This window comes from Gracilinanus agilis, chromosome 6 (genome assembly GCF_016433145.1).
Source record: "Gracilinanus agilis isolate LMUSP501 chromosome 6, AgileGrace, whole genome shotgun sequence".
Classification (NCBI taxonomy): Eukaryota; Metazoa; Chordata; class Mammalia; order Didelphimorphia; family Didelphidae; genus Gracilinanus; species Gracilinanus agilis.
In genome coordinates this window covers 155,506,924-155,524,946 of record NC_058135.1, presented here as the reverse complement: position 1 = coordinate 155,524,946, position 18,023 = coordinate 155,506,924, and the positions used below count along the sequence as shown (strand labels likewise).

Sequence of the window (18,023 nt, the reverse complement as noted above, 5' to 3'; positions counted from 1 at the left end):
AAATAATAATTGTAAAAGAAGAAGTAGGGGAAGGAATATATTAAAATAGAGACCTATTTCTGCTTGGAAGGAGGAAGATCGTGTGATTGGGGAGGTTGCTCTGCCCAAGGACTGGGATTGCTGAGAATAATATAGATGGGAACCTATAGTAAGCATCCCTATCTTCCATCACAATTCATAGTGAAATGAGAGGTTCTGAACTCTGTTCATTCATTTTCCTCTGGAATTTTCAGACAATCACAGATCAGGATAGATAAAGGAGACTACCAACAAACTGAAGAGCCCAATGCCTCTCACGTAGTTAAAACATTGTTATTTTATTTGTTGTATAAATGTACATTTTAATTTATAATTTTGGCTATTAGCATACAAGGATTTGGGGGTGTGGGTGGGGTGGGGAGACAGGTCAATAAAATATAAAGTCCAAAAAGACATGAGGCTTTTTTACATTTTCCTATGTGTATTTTCTGAATTTCTAGGTTAGTTCCTAGCTCTTAAGCAAATTTTTCAAGCCATACTATAGAAATAATGGATTTTTTTTGGTAACCCTAAAGAATCTAGGTAAAATATGCTTTGTGGCAGAGTTTAGGAAAATTTAGCTCAAGAAACTCAAAAGTTTTTAGAAATCATAATTTCAAGAACTTCTGGCACCTTTTTTGTTAATACTAAAATCAGAAAGAAAAGGTTTAAATTAAAAGTTCAGCTCAATCTCATCCTGTGTCTAAATGTGATGGGGCAGGGGAAGGGTTGGTTTGTTTTTGTTTGTAATTTCCTCACTAGTCCACTGCCAGGAACAGTAACATCTAGTAATCCAATACACCAGTATGCTGGTTTTTATTAAATTTATTAGGCTGTTAATAGCAAACCATCAAAAAGAAAATCTTGAGTTTCTCCTCATTGAAAATACTTAAGAGGTTGTTAGGTTCTAATGAGGACAAGGATATACTTTTTAAAAGAAAATGCTATACGCTTGCCAGTTTCTATATGCTTGCCAGTTACAGGTAAAGCAAATTTAATATAACATATACTTTAACATTATTAGCAGCAACAGAGATAACTACAATGGATTCTGAAAACTGAAAACCTGCACTCTTAAAATCTAAGTCTATATCTGGAATAAAAAATTACTTACTAACCAAAAGTAATATTTAATTTGTTAGGTACGTAAAGAATATGGGAAATGTCTACGCACACATTGCTGTAGTGGCAAAAGTACAGAGAGTTCCATTGGCTCAGGGAAAACATCTGGTTCTCGAACTCCTGGACGCTATTCCACAGGCTCACAGGTAAACCATGTTTGTTAACTGAAATTGTTAACTATTGTCCATATTTGTTTTACTACCCTTTATGACTCCATGGTGCTCACCCTTCCAAATATTAAGCACATAAATTATTGGATGGTAGGGGAAGAAAGATTTTTCCTCAACATGGAATTAGATTATAGCAGAAATCAGAATAAAATCACAGAACTGCAAGTCAGAGTAATGGACAGAATGAAGAATTTGAGGCACTGATATTAACTCTACTATGCAACATAGGAAAATCAAATGTGATATGAAAAATCTAACCTCTGAAGAGTTAGTGGTTTCTTTTATTAATGAAACTAATCATATTTGTCATTAATTAAATTAATCTTATCTGAGGCTTTTACCTGCAGAATTACAACTGGTTTAAATAATAAATATGAATTATTCCAATTTTATCAAAAACATGATTTCTGATATGTATTTTAGAGATAATTATTGATTCTTTTTTACACTTTCGAAGGTGATGTAGATAGGAGCAAGTCTGTCTGTTTCTTGTTTGAGTGAAAAGATGAATTTGTTTCATACTGACCACATTCCATGTTCCAAAAAATAATCATTATTATTTAACATTTATTCATTAAATAACAGCATTTTATTCAGTAAATCACAAGAATAAGAATAATTTCCAAATATGAGACCATACTTGATGACTTAAATAGTTAGGAGAAGCTATTCATCAATTTTTTTTCCTGGCTATTAAGAAACCCTTCAATTATATGTTAGCATATAAATGCTACACTATTCAGAGAGAGGTCTAACTAAACATTTTTTTTTAATTTTCTGAAAAATAAATGGATTAGACTGGACATTCTCTAGAATCCCTTCTGTCTCTAAACATCTATGATTTCTTAAGCACAGACCCCTGCCATTACGAAGTAATTTTTTTAATCTAAACTCCAAAGTTAATGGCATAACTTTAGTAAGATCTGAAACCCTGCTGAACTAAACAAGTGCATCTCCTTTAGTCATCTTCATCCTAGAGAATGACTTTGGTGACAGAACAAAATCTCTAGAACCATTTATTTTCTTCTTGTGTCTCATGTCAGGTATATTAAAGGTAAAGAGATGCCAGCTGAATGGGAATCACCACACATAGTACTAGTACCAAAATACTGAGATTCTGATGGGCCAGTCTCTAAATTTTCCCATACTCATTTGAATTGAAAAGTAAATGTCAGTTATGAAATATTTGTAGGATTGTCCTGAGGAAAAGTTTCATTTGTTTATAAGAAAGTTTCTAAAATATAGTCCTTGACAGAACAGATCATTGTTTTTTTAAAAAAAGAAAGAAAAATAAGTTTAAATGTAGAAAATCTACTCCAGGTTTATGGTAATCCTTTCAAAGAAATATGTTTTTGATTTTACAAAATCCTTATTCCAGAAAATACAATTTCAATTATCCTGCTCTCCAGTTGTTTTATCTTCATTTAAAATATATAGATCTTTCATTCTTTTCTATGCTTTGGGTCTTTATTGCAAATATCACCTAAAAATTTGGTTTTCATTCAAAATATTATCAAATCTTTTTAAAATTTTAGTTCTTCACCAAAAAATCAAAGCTAATGGGAAATTTCTCTCAGTACCTTCATCTTCACAACTCACTAAAATTGTTCTTTCTAAAGTCAATGAAGATTTCCTGATCATAAAATTATCAAAACTAGAAGAGACTTAAGTTATTATCTAGTCCAATCTCCTCATTTGAAAGATAAGGAAATGGAAAACAAGAAAGGGTAGGTTTGTCTGAGGTCACATAGCAGAGAACTGAGCTACAAACCCAGTAAGCTTTCTTTTCTCTGCTTTTTTCCCCATACCAAGTCCCACTGTTTCATAGCTTCATTTTACACGTTTATGAAAATGACTCCCAAATCTCAATCTCCAGCACTTGACCTCTGCTCCAAGAGTCTATTGCTGCATTACCAAAGACTCAAAATTGAAATGTTCCAAACAGAACTTAACAGGTTCCCCTCAAAGGCTCTTCTTCCCCTCTGTGCCTGTTTATCAGTTATAATGGTAGTTATTCACAAATTTCCTGTAGACTATTTAAGAATTAATTTTCTGAGGTGAAATATGAAAGGCTTAATTTTTTGGCCACCTTTATGATATCTTTTGTGACATGAGAAGGGCGAGGAGGGCCTGGGAAATATTATGTAGATATGAAAAAAAAGCAAGTTAAACATATAGGAGATTTGTGATTTCATTTCTGTACTATCTCCTTTTTCTTTGTATATGTAAATGCTTGTTTCATTTGGTTTGGAGTGAAAAGCTTATGATGAGGTCAAAATTTAGTTTTATTCAACTTTTAGTTTGAATAAGAATTTTTAGATCTCAATTTTTGAAATGCACAGACTATATTTTAATATATTTTAAGCTTCTAAACCATAGGCTCCTACTTTTTATGGTATACCTGGACTATACTTAGATTTGCTTCTCTACTTGTAATGCAGTAAGTCTAATAGAAAATGTTTCTATTTAGTCTCCATCCCCCTGGTCATCCAGTCTCAAAACCAGGAATTCATCGGCAAATCTTCCCTTTCCTTCAGTTCTCATAATTAATCATTTATCAATTCTATCATCAAGACTAACTATAATCACTGTTATTCATTACCCACTACTACTATTTTCATCCTTTCTCTGCTCCTACTATTCTAATAGCCTCCTTATTGACATTCGTGACTCCCATTTTTTCCCTTTTGCAGCTTGTCCTTCATAAAGTTGTCCATGTGACTTTTTTTTTTAAACCCTTAACTTCTGTGTATTGACTTATAGGTGGAAGAGTGGTAAGGGTAGGCAACGGGGGTCAAGTGACTTGCCCAGGATCACACAGCTGGGAAGTATCTGAGGCCGGATTTGAACCTAGGACCTCCTGTCTCTAGGCCTGGCTCTCATTCCACTGAGCTACCCAGCTGCCCCCCCCCCATGTGACTTTCTAATCTATTCCTCTTGGCGTTTTATTCCCTTTCTTAGAATTATCTAGTGGTTCCTCATTTTCTACAAAACAAAATAAAATCCCTTATCTTGACATTCAACCACCTTACTATTTTTCATATACTCTTTTCTAGCTAACTGAATGACTGACTCATGATTCCCTTTTCTCAGCTTGCCTTCTCACCCATTCTAGAAATAGACTTTCCTCCCTAGTCCTCCTGCTAAAATAATTTTTCTTTTAAACTCTGCTGAAATACCCCAACTCAGGTAACTCCTACATGCAGTCTTCTTCGATCCTTTTAGCTAAAAAAAAAAATCTCTCATATGACTTCTATTAATTTCTTACATTGCTTCATTGTATAGTTATTTGTGTTTATTTCCAACTCTACTTCCATGACTCCTTCCATTAGATTATAACCCCTTCGAGAGGCCAGAGAAGAGCTCTTATTTCAGCTTTATATCTTCAACATGTATTACAGGGCATCCTACCAACTAAGCAATTAATATGTATGTATTGAATTAAATGGATTCTCTGTTCTTTCTAAGATGTCCTTTCCCTCTTTAGAGAGGAAAAATAATATCATTTTTTCATTATTATGTATAACTTTAGAAAATTCTGTTTTCTCCCTTTCTTTTCTTTTTCTCTTTTTTTTTAACCTAGAGACTTAAGCTATTTCAGATATGAGCTTGTCTTCCCCTGCACAAGCATCACATAGGTTCTTGCACTTCATCACCTCTAGTAACATTAATACATTTTCATGATGTGAAAAGAACAGATTTGCTGATGTCCTTTGTGCCCGAGAAATACACATGACTGCATGGGGCACCATAGTAATAGAACTAAGGGAGGTTCATCAATCCTACATTCACTATATATTATGATTATAAAAATATCAACAGAGCAGCTTACAGCCCCCAAGAGAAAACACACATGCACATGTACATACACATGTATACATACACATGTACACACATATAGCAACCACCTCTGCCTTTTTATAGGAGTTCCACTTAGTAAACAATGTAAATTTTATGAATATTTTGTTTCTACCAGACTTTATTTTTCCCCAGATCCTCCCAACAAGAACATCTAGGGTTAAAAAAGCTCCAATATCTCTCCCTCTTCTGTTGAATTTTAAAAGACATTAAAAGAGCTTTTTGTTCATTTTATAATTGAAGAAAGTGAGTCCAAGAGAGGTTAATTGACTTTCAAAAATTAAACATGCAATAAGTGACAAAGGTAAAATTTGAACATGAGCCCTGTGACTCCAACACAACATTTCTTACACCTCCCAATAATGTATCTCTATGGCAATAAAGAGAATGGTGAGAACTGAGAACAGAAAGAAGGCAGAGCTGTTTAGCTCTTATTTCACTTCTATTTTCTTTGCCACAAAGAAATATCTGAACTGTGAAGGACAGAACATGGCCTTGATATTCAAGAAAAGTAAAGCGATCAGGAGATTTGTGATTGCTAGTTCATTTCAATGGTATCTGAAAAATCATGGAGTTTGATAAAAGTGCCACCGTTTTGGTTTTTTTTTTAAATAACAAATGTCTCCATTTTCAGAGGGGAAAAAAAGTAGAGAATGGAAAATGCAGTCCAGGAAGCTTGACTTAGTTTGCTGGCAAAAATTCTGCAAATTATTATTAAAGGTTTAGTTAGTGAATGTTTAAAAAGGAAGTAGTGATCACAAAGAGCCAGCATGACTCCATCAAGAATAGGTCATGCCAGACTAATCTCATTTCCTTTTTTAATAGAGTTATTAGACTGGTAGACTAGAAGAATACTATAGGTATATTTTAACTAGATTTTAGCAAAGCATTTGACAAAGCCTTCGGTGCTACTCTTGTAAAAAATATGGAAAGACATCAGCTAGATGACAGTATGAGTAGGTAAATTTAGGACCAGGAAATTGCTCAACACAAAGATTTGTCATTAATATTTGATGCCTGTTTGGAAGGACAGGTAAAATTGTGTGTCCCAGAGATCTGTGCTGTGATCACTCAAATCAGTCACTTGGGTAAAGGTTTAGATGATGTGCTTATCAAATTTAAAGATGCCACAAAGCTGAGAGGTAGAGCTATCATAATAAATGATTCAGTAACTATAAAAAGATATTGACAGGCTGGAATTTTGGGTCAAATCTAAGATGAAACTTGTAGAGATAAAACTTGCAGGTCCAAAAATCAACTTTCCATAAACAAGATGGTAGGCAGGGAGGTATGGCTAGAAAGTCATTTATAAAAAAAAAAATGATCAGAGATTCTAGTGGAATGTAAGGACAAGATGAGTTAACAGTGAGTTAATGAATTAACATCGTGATATAGAAGTCAAGCAATCTAATGAAATGTTAGGCTACCTTTGAAAGGACCCTTGAAGAAATGTTGTACTTGCTAAAGCCGGAGCTTACACCAGATATGTGGTGGGAGAATGAGAAGAGATTTCTGGATGATCGAGACCCCAAGAAGGAAGATGAAGATTAAGAGGACAAGGGGAAAAAATTGATGGACCTGCTGACTAGTGTGAGAGAGTACTGTGAACAGATGGAGAAATGTGTGAAGGTCTGAGAATGGTTGAAGCTGAGTGCTGACCTTGTGAATGGCTGCCCACACCAAGGAAGAATCTCCAGAGTCATTCTTGGACATCATGCATGTCAGGGACCACTGCGTGACTCACCCACTCTTCAAAAGTATGAAATGAAATGTCTGCATGCATCTGGCAGCTGCTATAGACTCTACCCAATTGTGGAGGGCATCTTTTTAGCATTATTTCCCATAATACTGGATCTTAAACACTGTTTTAGCATATGTCTTGCCATTCCACATGAAGCCTTGTGGCCTTAGTCTTGGCCCAGGAGCCCAGTGTGACCTACAGCAGTTTCATTGGAATAAAACTCAGTCATATGAGGGGGGTGGAAAAGCATATTGGGACAAGGACTGGAGTGGTAATAGTCTCATTGTATTCATTCCTTGTTATGTCATTTGAAGAGCTGTGTCCTTGGCATAATATTTTGGGAAGAAATTAGCTGGAAAACCTTGAAAGGAGGGCAACCAGGATAGGGAAGTACCCTGAGTCCATGCCATTTGAGAATTGTATAGAAAACTAGGTATACTTAACCTGGAGAAGAGAAAACTCAAGACAGAGAATAACTAAGTTTTAAGTATTTGAAGGGCTATCATGAAAAAGAGGGATTAGATTTGTTCTCATTCCAAAAGGATAGAAACAGAAGTAATTAACTTTAACTTAGACTTGATATAAAGAAATATTTCCTAAAAATTAAAGTTATACTTTATTGTGGATATTATGTGTGGAATTAGCCACATTGGAAAATAATAAATTTCTTTTTCAATGGATTATGAATTTGTAAAATTAGAACCTTAAGGGAACTTAAAAGCCATTTAACTCTACCCCATTACCTTACAGAGTCCCAAATTCAGAATCCTTTTTGATGTATTGTTATGCCTCAGAGATCTTAAGCTAATAGCTAGATGATCACTTGAAGGTTCTTTTGCAGAGAGTATTCTTATTCTTTAATGGTTTAGACCAAATGGTTTCTGAAGACTCATCAAACTTAAATATTCTGTGATTCTATGGTACAGTGTATCACCAAAATATGATGGAGAGGAAATTATTGTAGTTTATGAGATTAAAGATTGAAATATTCTGGTTGTTAAAGCTCCATCAGTATGAATATTCATGAAGGCCCTGATGATGATGATGATGGTGGTGGTGGTGGTGGTGGTGGTGGTGGTGGTAGTGATGGTAGTGGTTATGATGATGATGTGATGATGGTAATGATGGTTATGACGATGATGATGATGATGTTTGTGATGATGGTGATGGTTATAATGATGGTGATGGTGATGGTGATGATGATGATGATGATGATGATGATGATGATGATGATGATGATGATGATGATGATGGTGATGGTAAGGATGATAGCAGCAGTGGTGGTGCTGATAACAGGGTTTCATCTTGGAGAAATTTGAGAAAATGACCTGAAGGTCAGTAATTGGCAGCAACAGGGATGGAGAGAACATGGTATAAGCACATTGCTTGGATTCCAAAGGATGAAACACCACTAATGGATGTGATAAAGGAAAGATCTCCAAACAGGAGATCTGCCAAAGGGGTGGGAAAAAAATAATGGCCACCATCATATAGAATCCTCAGGCAAAGGCCAGGTTTTTTTGTAATGTGGGGAAATTAATTGAATATTGTTTGAGGATGTAGATATGATATTTCCAGCAACAGAGCAGAAAAAGCTGAGAAGAATGAACCGGATTGGAGTAGGACTGAATATGACATTTGAGAAGAATGTAGTATGAGCATATATTTTGCATCAAAGACCTAATATACTTCCTCCTTCATTCTCTCCTGACTCCAACATTCTTTTTTTAAACTTTTAATTTGTTTCCAGATTATATATCAATAGAGTTTTTAATAATAGTTTTCTTATACTTTAAATCCATATTTTCTCCCTCCCTCACACTCTTCCCCCTCACCAAGACAGCAGGAAGTATGATATTGGTCATACATGTGTTATCATATAATACATATCTCCATGCTCATAAAGAATTTGCTTACACTAGAGAAAAATTCATTCAGGGTATAAAGTGAAGAATGTTTTGTTTCAGTCTTCATTCAGACTCTTAATTCCTTCCATGGCAGTGGATAGCTTTTTTTCATTATGAGTCCTTTGGGGTTGTCCTGGATCTTTGAATTGCTGGCAATAGTTGTCATTCACAGTTGATCATTGTACATTATTGCTATTACTGTGTATATGGCATTCTCCTGATTCTGTTCGCTTTGCATCACTTCATTTAAGTTTTTCCAGTTTGACTCCCACACATTCTTCCTACTTCTGAGATGAATGTTCTCTTGTTATCCTGTTCTCAGTTCAAAATTTTTATATATCTCTGCTGTTCACCTCCTTTTTCAAGTAGGCTATCTAAAACTAATACATGCTCATAGAATCATGGAATCTGAAAATTAGACACAACCTCAGAGACCATCCAACTCAACCCCTACCTGAACAAAATTTGCTTCTGGAATGTACTGTATAAGTGGTTACTCTGGTTTTTCTTGAAGACTTTTTATTAAGGAGGAACTCGTTACCTCTCAAGGCACTTTTCCACTTTGGGATAGTTCTAATTTTTGAAAGATTTTTCTTTGTGTCTGTCCTAAATCTGCCCTTTTGTACTTTCTGATTTTTGCTCTAAGTTCTTCCTCATTAGACCATGAAGAACACATTTACCCACTTTTCTATATGACAGTACTATGCAGTATTAAAGATAGATATTCTGTCCTACCCTAAGCTTTCCCTTGGCTAAACATTCCTTATTCTTTCAACCTATCTTCATATGGCATAATCTTAAACCTCTTTGCCATCTTGATCATCCTTCTCTGGGCAATCTTCAGGATGTCTGTTTCTTTTCTGAAATGTGTCCCTTATGATATTCCAGACATGTTCTATTCAGGGCAGAATATAGTGGAACGATCACCTCCTTAAATATGCCTGGTCATTAAATATGCCTCTTAATAAAGTCTATAATGTAGCTATTGTTTTAAAATTTAATTTAGCTCACATCCCCACACTTCATTTCAGCCAAATTGTATGACTTGCTGTTCCTTTTACACCCACACCGTAGTTTTGTATCTGCATGTTTGAGACATCCTGCATAAAAAAGGCTTTATTTTATTGAATTTCAATGTATCTTTTAAAGCCCATTTTAAAATGTCTTCTCCTACATGAAGCCTCCTCTCATCCCCCTGCTAGGAACAATCTTCTCCTCAGAATTCTCACATTGTTTTGTGATTCTTTAAAGAACTTATTTATCATAATGTACTGGAGCATTTGTGCTTCTGTAATATTTCCCTTCAAAAATGCAAGATTACAAAGGCGAGAAATATCTTTATATATTTCCCCCAGAGCCAAGCAAAGTAGTCTCTTGAGAGAAATCACTAAATATTTTTTTAAAACCCTTACCTTCCGTCTTGGAGTCAATACTGCATATTGGCTCCAAGGCAGAAGAGTGGTAAGGGTAGGCAAAAGGGGGTCAAGTGACTTGCCCAGGGTCACACAGCTGGGAAGTGTCTGAGGCCAGATTTTGAACCTAGGATCTCCCGTCTCTAGGTCTGGCTCTCAATCCACTGAGCTACCCAGCTGCCCCCTCACTAAATATTTTTAATTGAGTTTTCTATACCTTTCTTTAGAAAGATATCCTCAAATATTTAGTGTCTACAACAAAATATCACTTTTTGCCTTCTTACTACAAACCTTAAAAATCTTGGTAAGAACTAAAGAGCTAGAAGGACCAGAAAAATGGACATAATAGGAAACCATTTTCATTTTGTTACCTATACTTGTCATTTGAAATCTCATGCCTGATACTTAATTCTATCCTCAGACCTGTGATCCTGAATAAAGATGGTAAGAATACCTACTCTAACATCCCTATAAATACTGGCAATTCGTAGTCTAGTTTTTTTGTGTAGAGGTGATTCTTGGAAAGCCCCAACAATTTCTTAACAAGCTGTAAACCTTTGTTTATGAGTACAATGATGGACTATATGTCTATCATCTGAGGAACAGCTGAGCCAGATTGGGAGTTTATGACCAGGTTTGAATATTATCGTTATTATTATTACTACTACCATTATCGCACAGCAACTCTCAAAAGCCATTTGTTGTGTTGTTGAGGAATCATAAAAAAAAAAAAACCTTGGTAAAGATAATATCTACATATACAGACTCACAGACTCTTGAAATATTGAAAAATACTTCTATTGAAAGAGATGACATTTCTTCCATGCCTTTGAGCTTCATATATTCCTGTGGCAAAAAAATAAATAAATAAATACAAATTAAAAAATGATCAATGGATGCTAATATGCTGGCAATCATGTTTTCTCTCCTTAGTTAGACTCTTTCCAAGATGATAGACACATAATCCATTCTATAATCCCTAAGTGAAATCTTTCCAGCTTGGTCAAAATTGCTGAAGTTTACCTGCTGTTAGCATAACCACTAATATGGAATCACTTTATAGGGAGCTGGGAATTCAGGGGGCTTCACAATAGATATTTAGTGCCCCTTGAACAGAAACTGTTCAAAACTTAAATGTGGTGCCAAGACTGTGATCTACCCAAAGTGATACCCTGGATATATTTGAATTACTCTAAGTCAATCAACTGGTTTGTTTTTGACTGTCTTCACAAACAAAAATTAGTTTGAGAATTTTCCACATTAAGCCACCATATTTTCCATCCGTAGTGTAATAGGAAGCTGAACTGACTACATTTAACTTTAAAAAAAAAAGGCAAGATAATGTGATATTTCCTTAAATTCCAGTTCACTGAAAAAAACAGATCTTATTGAAATGAAACTAGGTTGTTTTGTTTTTGTCTTGTTTTTAATAGAATTATTTAGCTGTTCATTTTCAACAGGTTATACTTTAAAATGCACCAAAACTTGACATTTCAAAGGTTCACAGTCCATTAAAAAAATATTTTGCCATGAGAATAAAAACAATTTAACACTTTTCCAAATAAAGCAGGCCCCCCATTGTTTAAATGTATACAAAGTAGTTTATTAGCTTGAACTTTCACCAAATTTAAAATGTTTTGACCTAGTAAAAGTCTTCAAAGAAAACATTCACTATTTATCTGTCTTGGAATTGTTATAGTACCATTCTACTACTTCATAGCTTCTGTCCTTTTCCTTTTAAACAAAGAGGTATACTTATGGTTCATGAGGATAGCAATAGACTTCATGAGAGATCAATTAAAATCGGCAAATAAACTTTTGGAAGTCACAAGTGAGCTACAAAAATATTAAAAGTGTGTAGTTCAGCGAGAAGGGGGAAAAAGTGACTAAGGCATGAGTGTGAAAACACACAAACACACACACACACACACACACACACACACACAATGGGAGAGATGAATTTTTGTGAGAAAATTCAATGCCTGATTGATTTGTTCCTTCTCTTTTCTTTCCCATTCTAGAGCCGGATTCGAAGGATGTGGAATGACACGGTTCGAAAGCAGTCTGAGTCTTCCTTTATTACTGGAGATATAAACAGTTCAGCATCACTCAACAGAGGTAATTATAAACTATTTTTCATATTTATGACTTCTGTGATTACTTTAAGGAGTCTTAAATTTATTGCTTTATTTTCAGCTTCTGCTGGACCTCATTCCCTATAATAGGAATATTAAAACAAAGTATAAAACCTGGCTGAGTGTAGCAGTATGTTCCATTATTCATAAACCTGGATTTTTTTTCACTTGAATTTTTAGAATATCTTTTTTGAAAGGAAGTTAGAAAATAAGGAACTTCTTTCCATATAGTCAGCTGCTAATGCCATAAACTGGTGAGCTGTCAGGCCTCATTGCAAGCAATGAAAATGAGCAATTATGTGGCTATAGAGTCTGCTAAGCATCATAGAGTTACACATTGTCCCAGGTATAAAGCAATTTCATACTCTTTCAGGTAGTTAAAAAAATACAGCATAATCTGTACCTAAGACAAATGGGAAGAAAAGCATATCTAATCTTAATCTTTAGAATACATGTCCAACTAACTGGGATCCATAAGGATAAAGGAAATGTGTCTCTTGTATGTACCTCTTGACTTTTCAAAAAGATATGTATTTTTGAATACTTTTGGGTAAGTTGTTCCACAGGGTCTACTTTTTTTTCTGAATACCTTAAATTGTCTCACTATACTTTCAGTAAATTTCTAATTGTTTTTTTTCCTAGATAGAATTCAAGCCTAGTGAAAACATCAATAGCATATCTAATTGGAAAGTAGTGGCTTAGGTAACTGTGATATTCCAGACTCACTGTCCTCAGGAAGATATTTTGACTCCGCTTCTGCAAGGTCCAGGATGCTTTATTTCCCCCTTAGAGAACATCTCCCTATTTTGTCCAAGATGGAAATGTAGCAGCCACTTATGAATCTGATCTCACTACCTTTTGGGATCAAATATTTAATTTGCTTCATGTTTTCCTGCCTCACCATTCCATCCCTTCTAGTAGCCTGCTGCTCCTCAAGACTTATATTACTCCTAGGCAGTGTGAATACTTAATCATATTAACCTAATTCAGCTCAGAAATCCTAAGCTCTAGAAACCCACCAGCCTCAGCCTTCTCAGCAGCAGGGAATATAGGCGTGAATAACCATTCCCAGCAAGGGCGAGTTCTATAATTGACATTGGTCGTTTTTTTTTTTCCTTCACTCGGACCAAGCTAGAAACTATAACATTATTTCTAAGTCATTTTCATATGTTTCATTTAATATATTACTTGTAGGACTATCGCATAAGTAATGTGTGTTTATGAACAGTGGTAACCATTTTCTGTGGGAGGTATTTAAATGGATAGGAATCTCTCCTTTATATGTTGAAATATAGGGAGCCTTATTTTTTTGAATTAAACATATTAGGGCAAAAATGTTAAAAATGTAACATTTAGGCGATTACAGTAAATTAATATTTTTGTTTCATGTAATAAGATAATGTGAAATATATTTTTCAAGAATCAAAGATGATTATTTCCTTTACCAAAAAGATGATTTTGTTTATTTTTTGAAAGACAGGGGTTACTTCTTTTAAATATATAAAATCTTCTCTAAGTAACTGCACTAAAGCTGTCCTCATCTAACACTGTCTTACCTCCAACTAATGAAAAACTGATCTGAGTATGAGAGAACAAATTACTTCCTATATGGCAGAAGATGACTTGATCATGACTATATCTGTGAGGGCAAGAATTATTCCATTTAAAGGACAAAATTTCTCATCTGTAAAACGATGGAGTTGGACTAGATTATCTCTAAGGTCTTTGCTGCCCTAAAAGTCTATGATTTCATTATCTTTCCTTCTTCTTTAACCTAATCATATTCCCTGAAGAATTTATGATATTTTCATTTAAAGAAAGAAATGGCTTTCTTAAGAAGAAAATACCATAAATTCTCCAATGAATGAGATTTTGAGATCTTGCTTAAACAATAACATTTTAAGATTTTTCTTAAACAACCTTCTTTAAATGTTTAAATATCCTTTTTGTAAGAGTGGAAAAGAGCATACAAGAACATTATTTTCCTTATTATTTAATTCCTTATGATTTATTATTTTATTTTTAATAATGTATCCAAACTTAGTGAAGTACAGAATCACAAAATTTGAGAGTTGGAAATAATTTTATTGGCCATCTAGTCCAACTGATATAAAGAAAAAGGAAATCTTATTATAACATATGGAAGAAATTGTCATCTACCCTCTGCTGGGAAAGCTCCCCCCCCCACAAAAAAAAGAATCCATCATTTCCTGAAGCAAGCCATTCATCTTTTGGTCAGAATTGCTAGGAAGTTTTCCTGACAGCAAGTCTAAATTTGTCTCTTTAACTGCCACCCATCACTTTGGAATCTTCCCTTTGGGACTAAACAAATAGATAGTCCCTCCTTCACAAGTCAACACTTCCAAACTAGAAGGTAATTATACTGTCTAACTGAGTCTTCTCTAGGCTAAAGATGCCCAGTTTCTCAAACTCAACTTCATGTGATATAGACTCAAGTTCCTTTACCATCTTATTTGCCCTCCCGTGGAAATTCTATAGCTTTGTTGTTCAGCCATTCAGTTATATCTGACTTCATGTGACCCATTGGGAAAACCCATGGAGTTTTCCTAGAAAAGATTCTGGAATGCTTTGCCATTTCCTTTTCCAGTGTGTCTCCATTTTACAGATGAGGAACTCAGGCAAAGGGAGGTCAAATGATTTGCCCAGGGTTACATAGCTAGCAAGTGTCTGAGACCAAATTTGAATTCAGATTTCCTGACTGCATGCTTAGTATTCTCTCCATTGCACCACCTAGTTGCCCCTCCTACAGCTTATCATTGATTCCCCAAATTTCACTTTTACAGAACCAAACCTAATACTACAAATGAGGTCTGACAAGCGTAGAACACATTGAGACTATCACCTCCATAGTCTTGGAATTTCCGCCCCTCTAAATGTAGTGCAAGATCACATTAGCTTTACTCACTTCCATAGTACGTTGCTAATTCAAATCTGGAATGTGGTCCACTAAACCTAGATATTTTTAAGAACTGATATCTAACCAAGACTTTCTTATCTTGTACCTTTGAAAATGACTTTTAATTTTTTTCCCCAAGAATAAGACTTTATATTTATTTCTCATATCTTATCTTGATAGTCAATGTTCTAGACCAGTGGTTCCCAAACTTTTTTGGCCTACCGCCCCCTTTCCAGAAAAAATATTACTTAGCCCCCTGGAAACTAATTTTTTTTAATTTTAATAGCAATTAATAGGAAAGATAAATGCACCTGTGGCCATCACAGCTCCCCTAGATCGCTGCAGCACCCACCAGGGGGCGGTGGCACCCACTTTGGGAATCACTGTTCTAGACTGTCAAGATGTTTTGGATTCAGTGAGTTAGCTCTCCCAATTACATGCCAGACCTAGATGATGAGTCTGCCATTCTGCAAGTCTGATAAAAATCCTGATTAACATCACAGATTCATTGCACTGGAGAATTCAGTCTAGTCTATTCATTTTCAGGAACCTAACTCTTATTTCATGTATCTCTACTTATTATTTTTCTCCAAAAGTAATTCCTATATTTCCTTTTCATTATTTGAGTGATACTAAATCATAATGATATTGATTTCTTAGACCAATAAAATTGTAATCTCCTGGTTTTGTAATCATTTATATTATTGTTTCCAACAACTAACAAAAATCAATGCTTATATATTTCAATGGATCTGTGATGTCATAGACAAAGCTGTTTTCTCTAATGATCTAAACTTTGCCATTGGCGCCTCAATCATATGAATCCACTTCACTAGTTTTCCCTGATTTTTGCCATATGAGTAGGAATATTTCCTTTTTTCTTCATACTGGTCTGCATAGGCATTCTTTAGATTACTCCTGAGCAAAAATTCATTGATATTCTATAAGTTACCCACTGCTACTATGTACTTCCCCAGTGCCCTTTCAAATAACAAATGAAGTTGACATAATGTACTTATTTCCTATATTGCATTAGGCAGTCAAAGGTCACATGGTTGAGTCAGCCTTCCTGTATGTATACCTGTGGCATATATCTAAAAAAATATATCATTCCTAAATTCCAGTTTATATATCATCTGTCCCCAGGTACAAAAAAACATTACTGCTATCTTCATGATCCATTAAAGAATAAACTCTTTCTGTACATTAGTACTATATTTATTTCCCCTTTTCTCTCTTCCTAAAGTTTTTCTATTCACCTTCTCTCACAATAGATGGCATATTATTGAGATCATATATCTACTCTAGTCTTATTTCATGTTGGTCTTCAAATTGTATTACTGTTCTCAAATATTTTTCTAGAGATTATGATATCCCTTTCAAGATTTTTATCTTAATTTGGGACTTCGAAGATACACCAAACTTATTCTAAAACGTGCCTCATCAGGTCAAAAGCCAGTATCAAATAGTTGCAATATGTCATTCTTATGCATCAGATACATCTTATTTTAGTTGTACTTGCTCATTCTCTCTCTCTCTCTGTGTCTCCCTCTCTCTCTCTTTATCTATCTTTCTTTCTCTCTCTCTGCCCCTCTCTCTCCTCTTCCCTCCCTCCCTCTCTCCCTCCTGCCTTGCCTACATATATATCTTCAATTTAATTTTTTTTAATTTTTTAATTAAAAAATGTTTTTAATTAAATTAAAATTAAAAAAAATTATTTTTTTAAATCTAGTTAAAACATTTTTAAAGAGTTAGGCAACTAACAATAAAAAATATTAGAATATTTCTCATATTTTCTAAGCCTGTCAGTATTATGCCTCTAAGGATATGGATGTTTGTAGTGAATCCTTTACAAATGTTTGACTCTTTTCATGTTATATTTTCATCAAAGATATAGGCACATATGCTTGTATATATGTGGTTGTATATATTCCCATCAAGATGTTATACAGACAAGAAAGTAAGCATTTCAGTTAGTCATTATTGTTGTTCTTATGATCAGCTTCTTTGGATAATAATATATTTTTCTTCTTTTTAAAGAATCTTCCCCTCTCGAAGATATGGTATAAAAAATAATCCCTCAATGCTTTCAAAATTATGCTACCTCTGGCACATTTTTCCTCATTGTATACTTAGCCTGGTCTAGCCATTCTTCCTGGCACTTTATCTTCTTATTTGCCTTTTCTAGTACTTTGTATGATATATCAAGAACTGTGATATTAGGGACCAAATATGATGGACCCCTATCTATAATATTGAAAATAAATTGTTATAACTATCATTGACAAGTTTCTTTCATTTTCCATCTATTTGTTGGCTTCCTAACCATTTTATTTCTTCTTGTTCTTAAGACAGTGAAACTTATTTGAGCCTCACAATAAGGTTTTGATCAATTTTTTTTTGGCATTTAGTGCTTTGGGGGGCTATTTTATGAGGCAATAATAATCTGTGGGCACCTAGGCTGCACATGGATAGTGTTCTGGAGCTGGAGTCAGGAAGACTCATCTTTCTGAGTTGAAATCTGGCCTTGGACATTTACTGGCTTTGTTACACTGGGAAAGCCCTAACTATGTGTCTTCATTTGTATGTAAAATGAGCTGGGGAAGGAAATGGCCAACCACTCCAGTATCTTCGCTAAGAAAACCCCAAATTGGGAAACGAAGAATCAGACACGATTGAAAAATAACTGAACAACAACAACAAATACTCAATCCTCTGCTTGACTCCTATATGACATTTTATT

At 34.6% G+C, this 18,023-nt stretch overlaps 1 protein-coding gene across 18 annotated transcripts in view; it reads left to right on the top strand.

Moving 5' to 3' along the window:
* ADGRL3 (adhesion G protein-coupled receptor L3) overlaps window positions 1-18,023 on the top strand; it is a 525,728-nt gene that overhangs the window by 475,895 nt on the left and 31,810 nt on the right. For all 18 annotated transcript variants that reach the window (XM_044681578.1, XM_044681583.1, XM_044681575.1 and 15 more), the window contains 2 exons: window positions 1,161-1,286; window positions 12,250-12,346. In XM_044681578.1, the coding sequence (XP_044537513.1) occupies window positions 1,161-1,286; window positions 12,250-12,346 (223 nt within the window). The remainder of the gene's footprint in view (window positions 1-1,160; window positions 1,287-12,249; window positions 12,347-18,023) is intronic.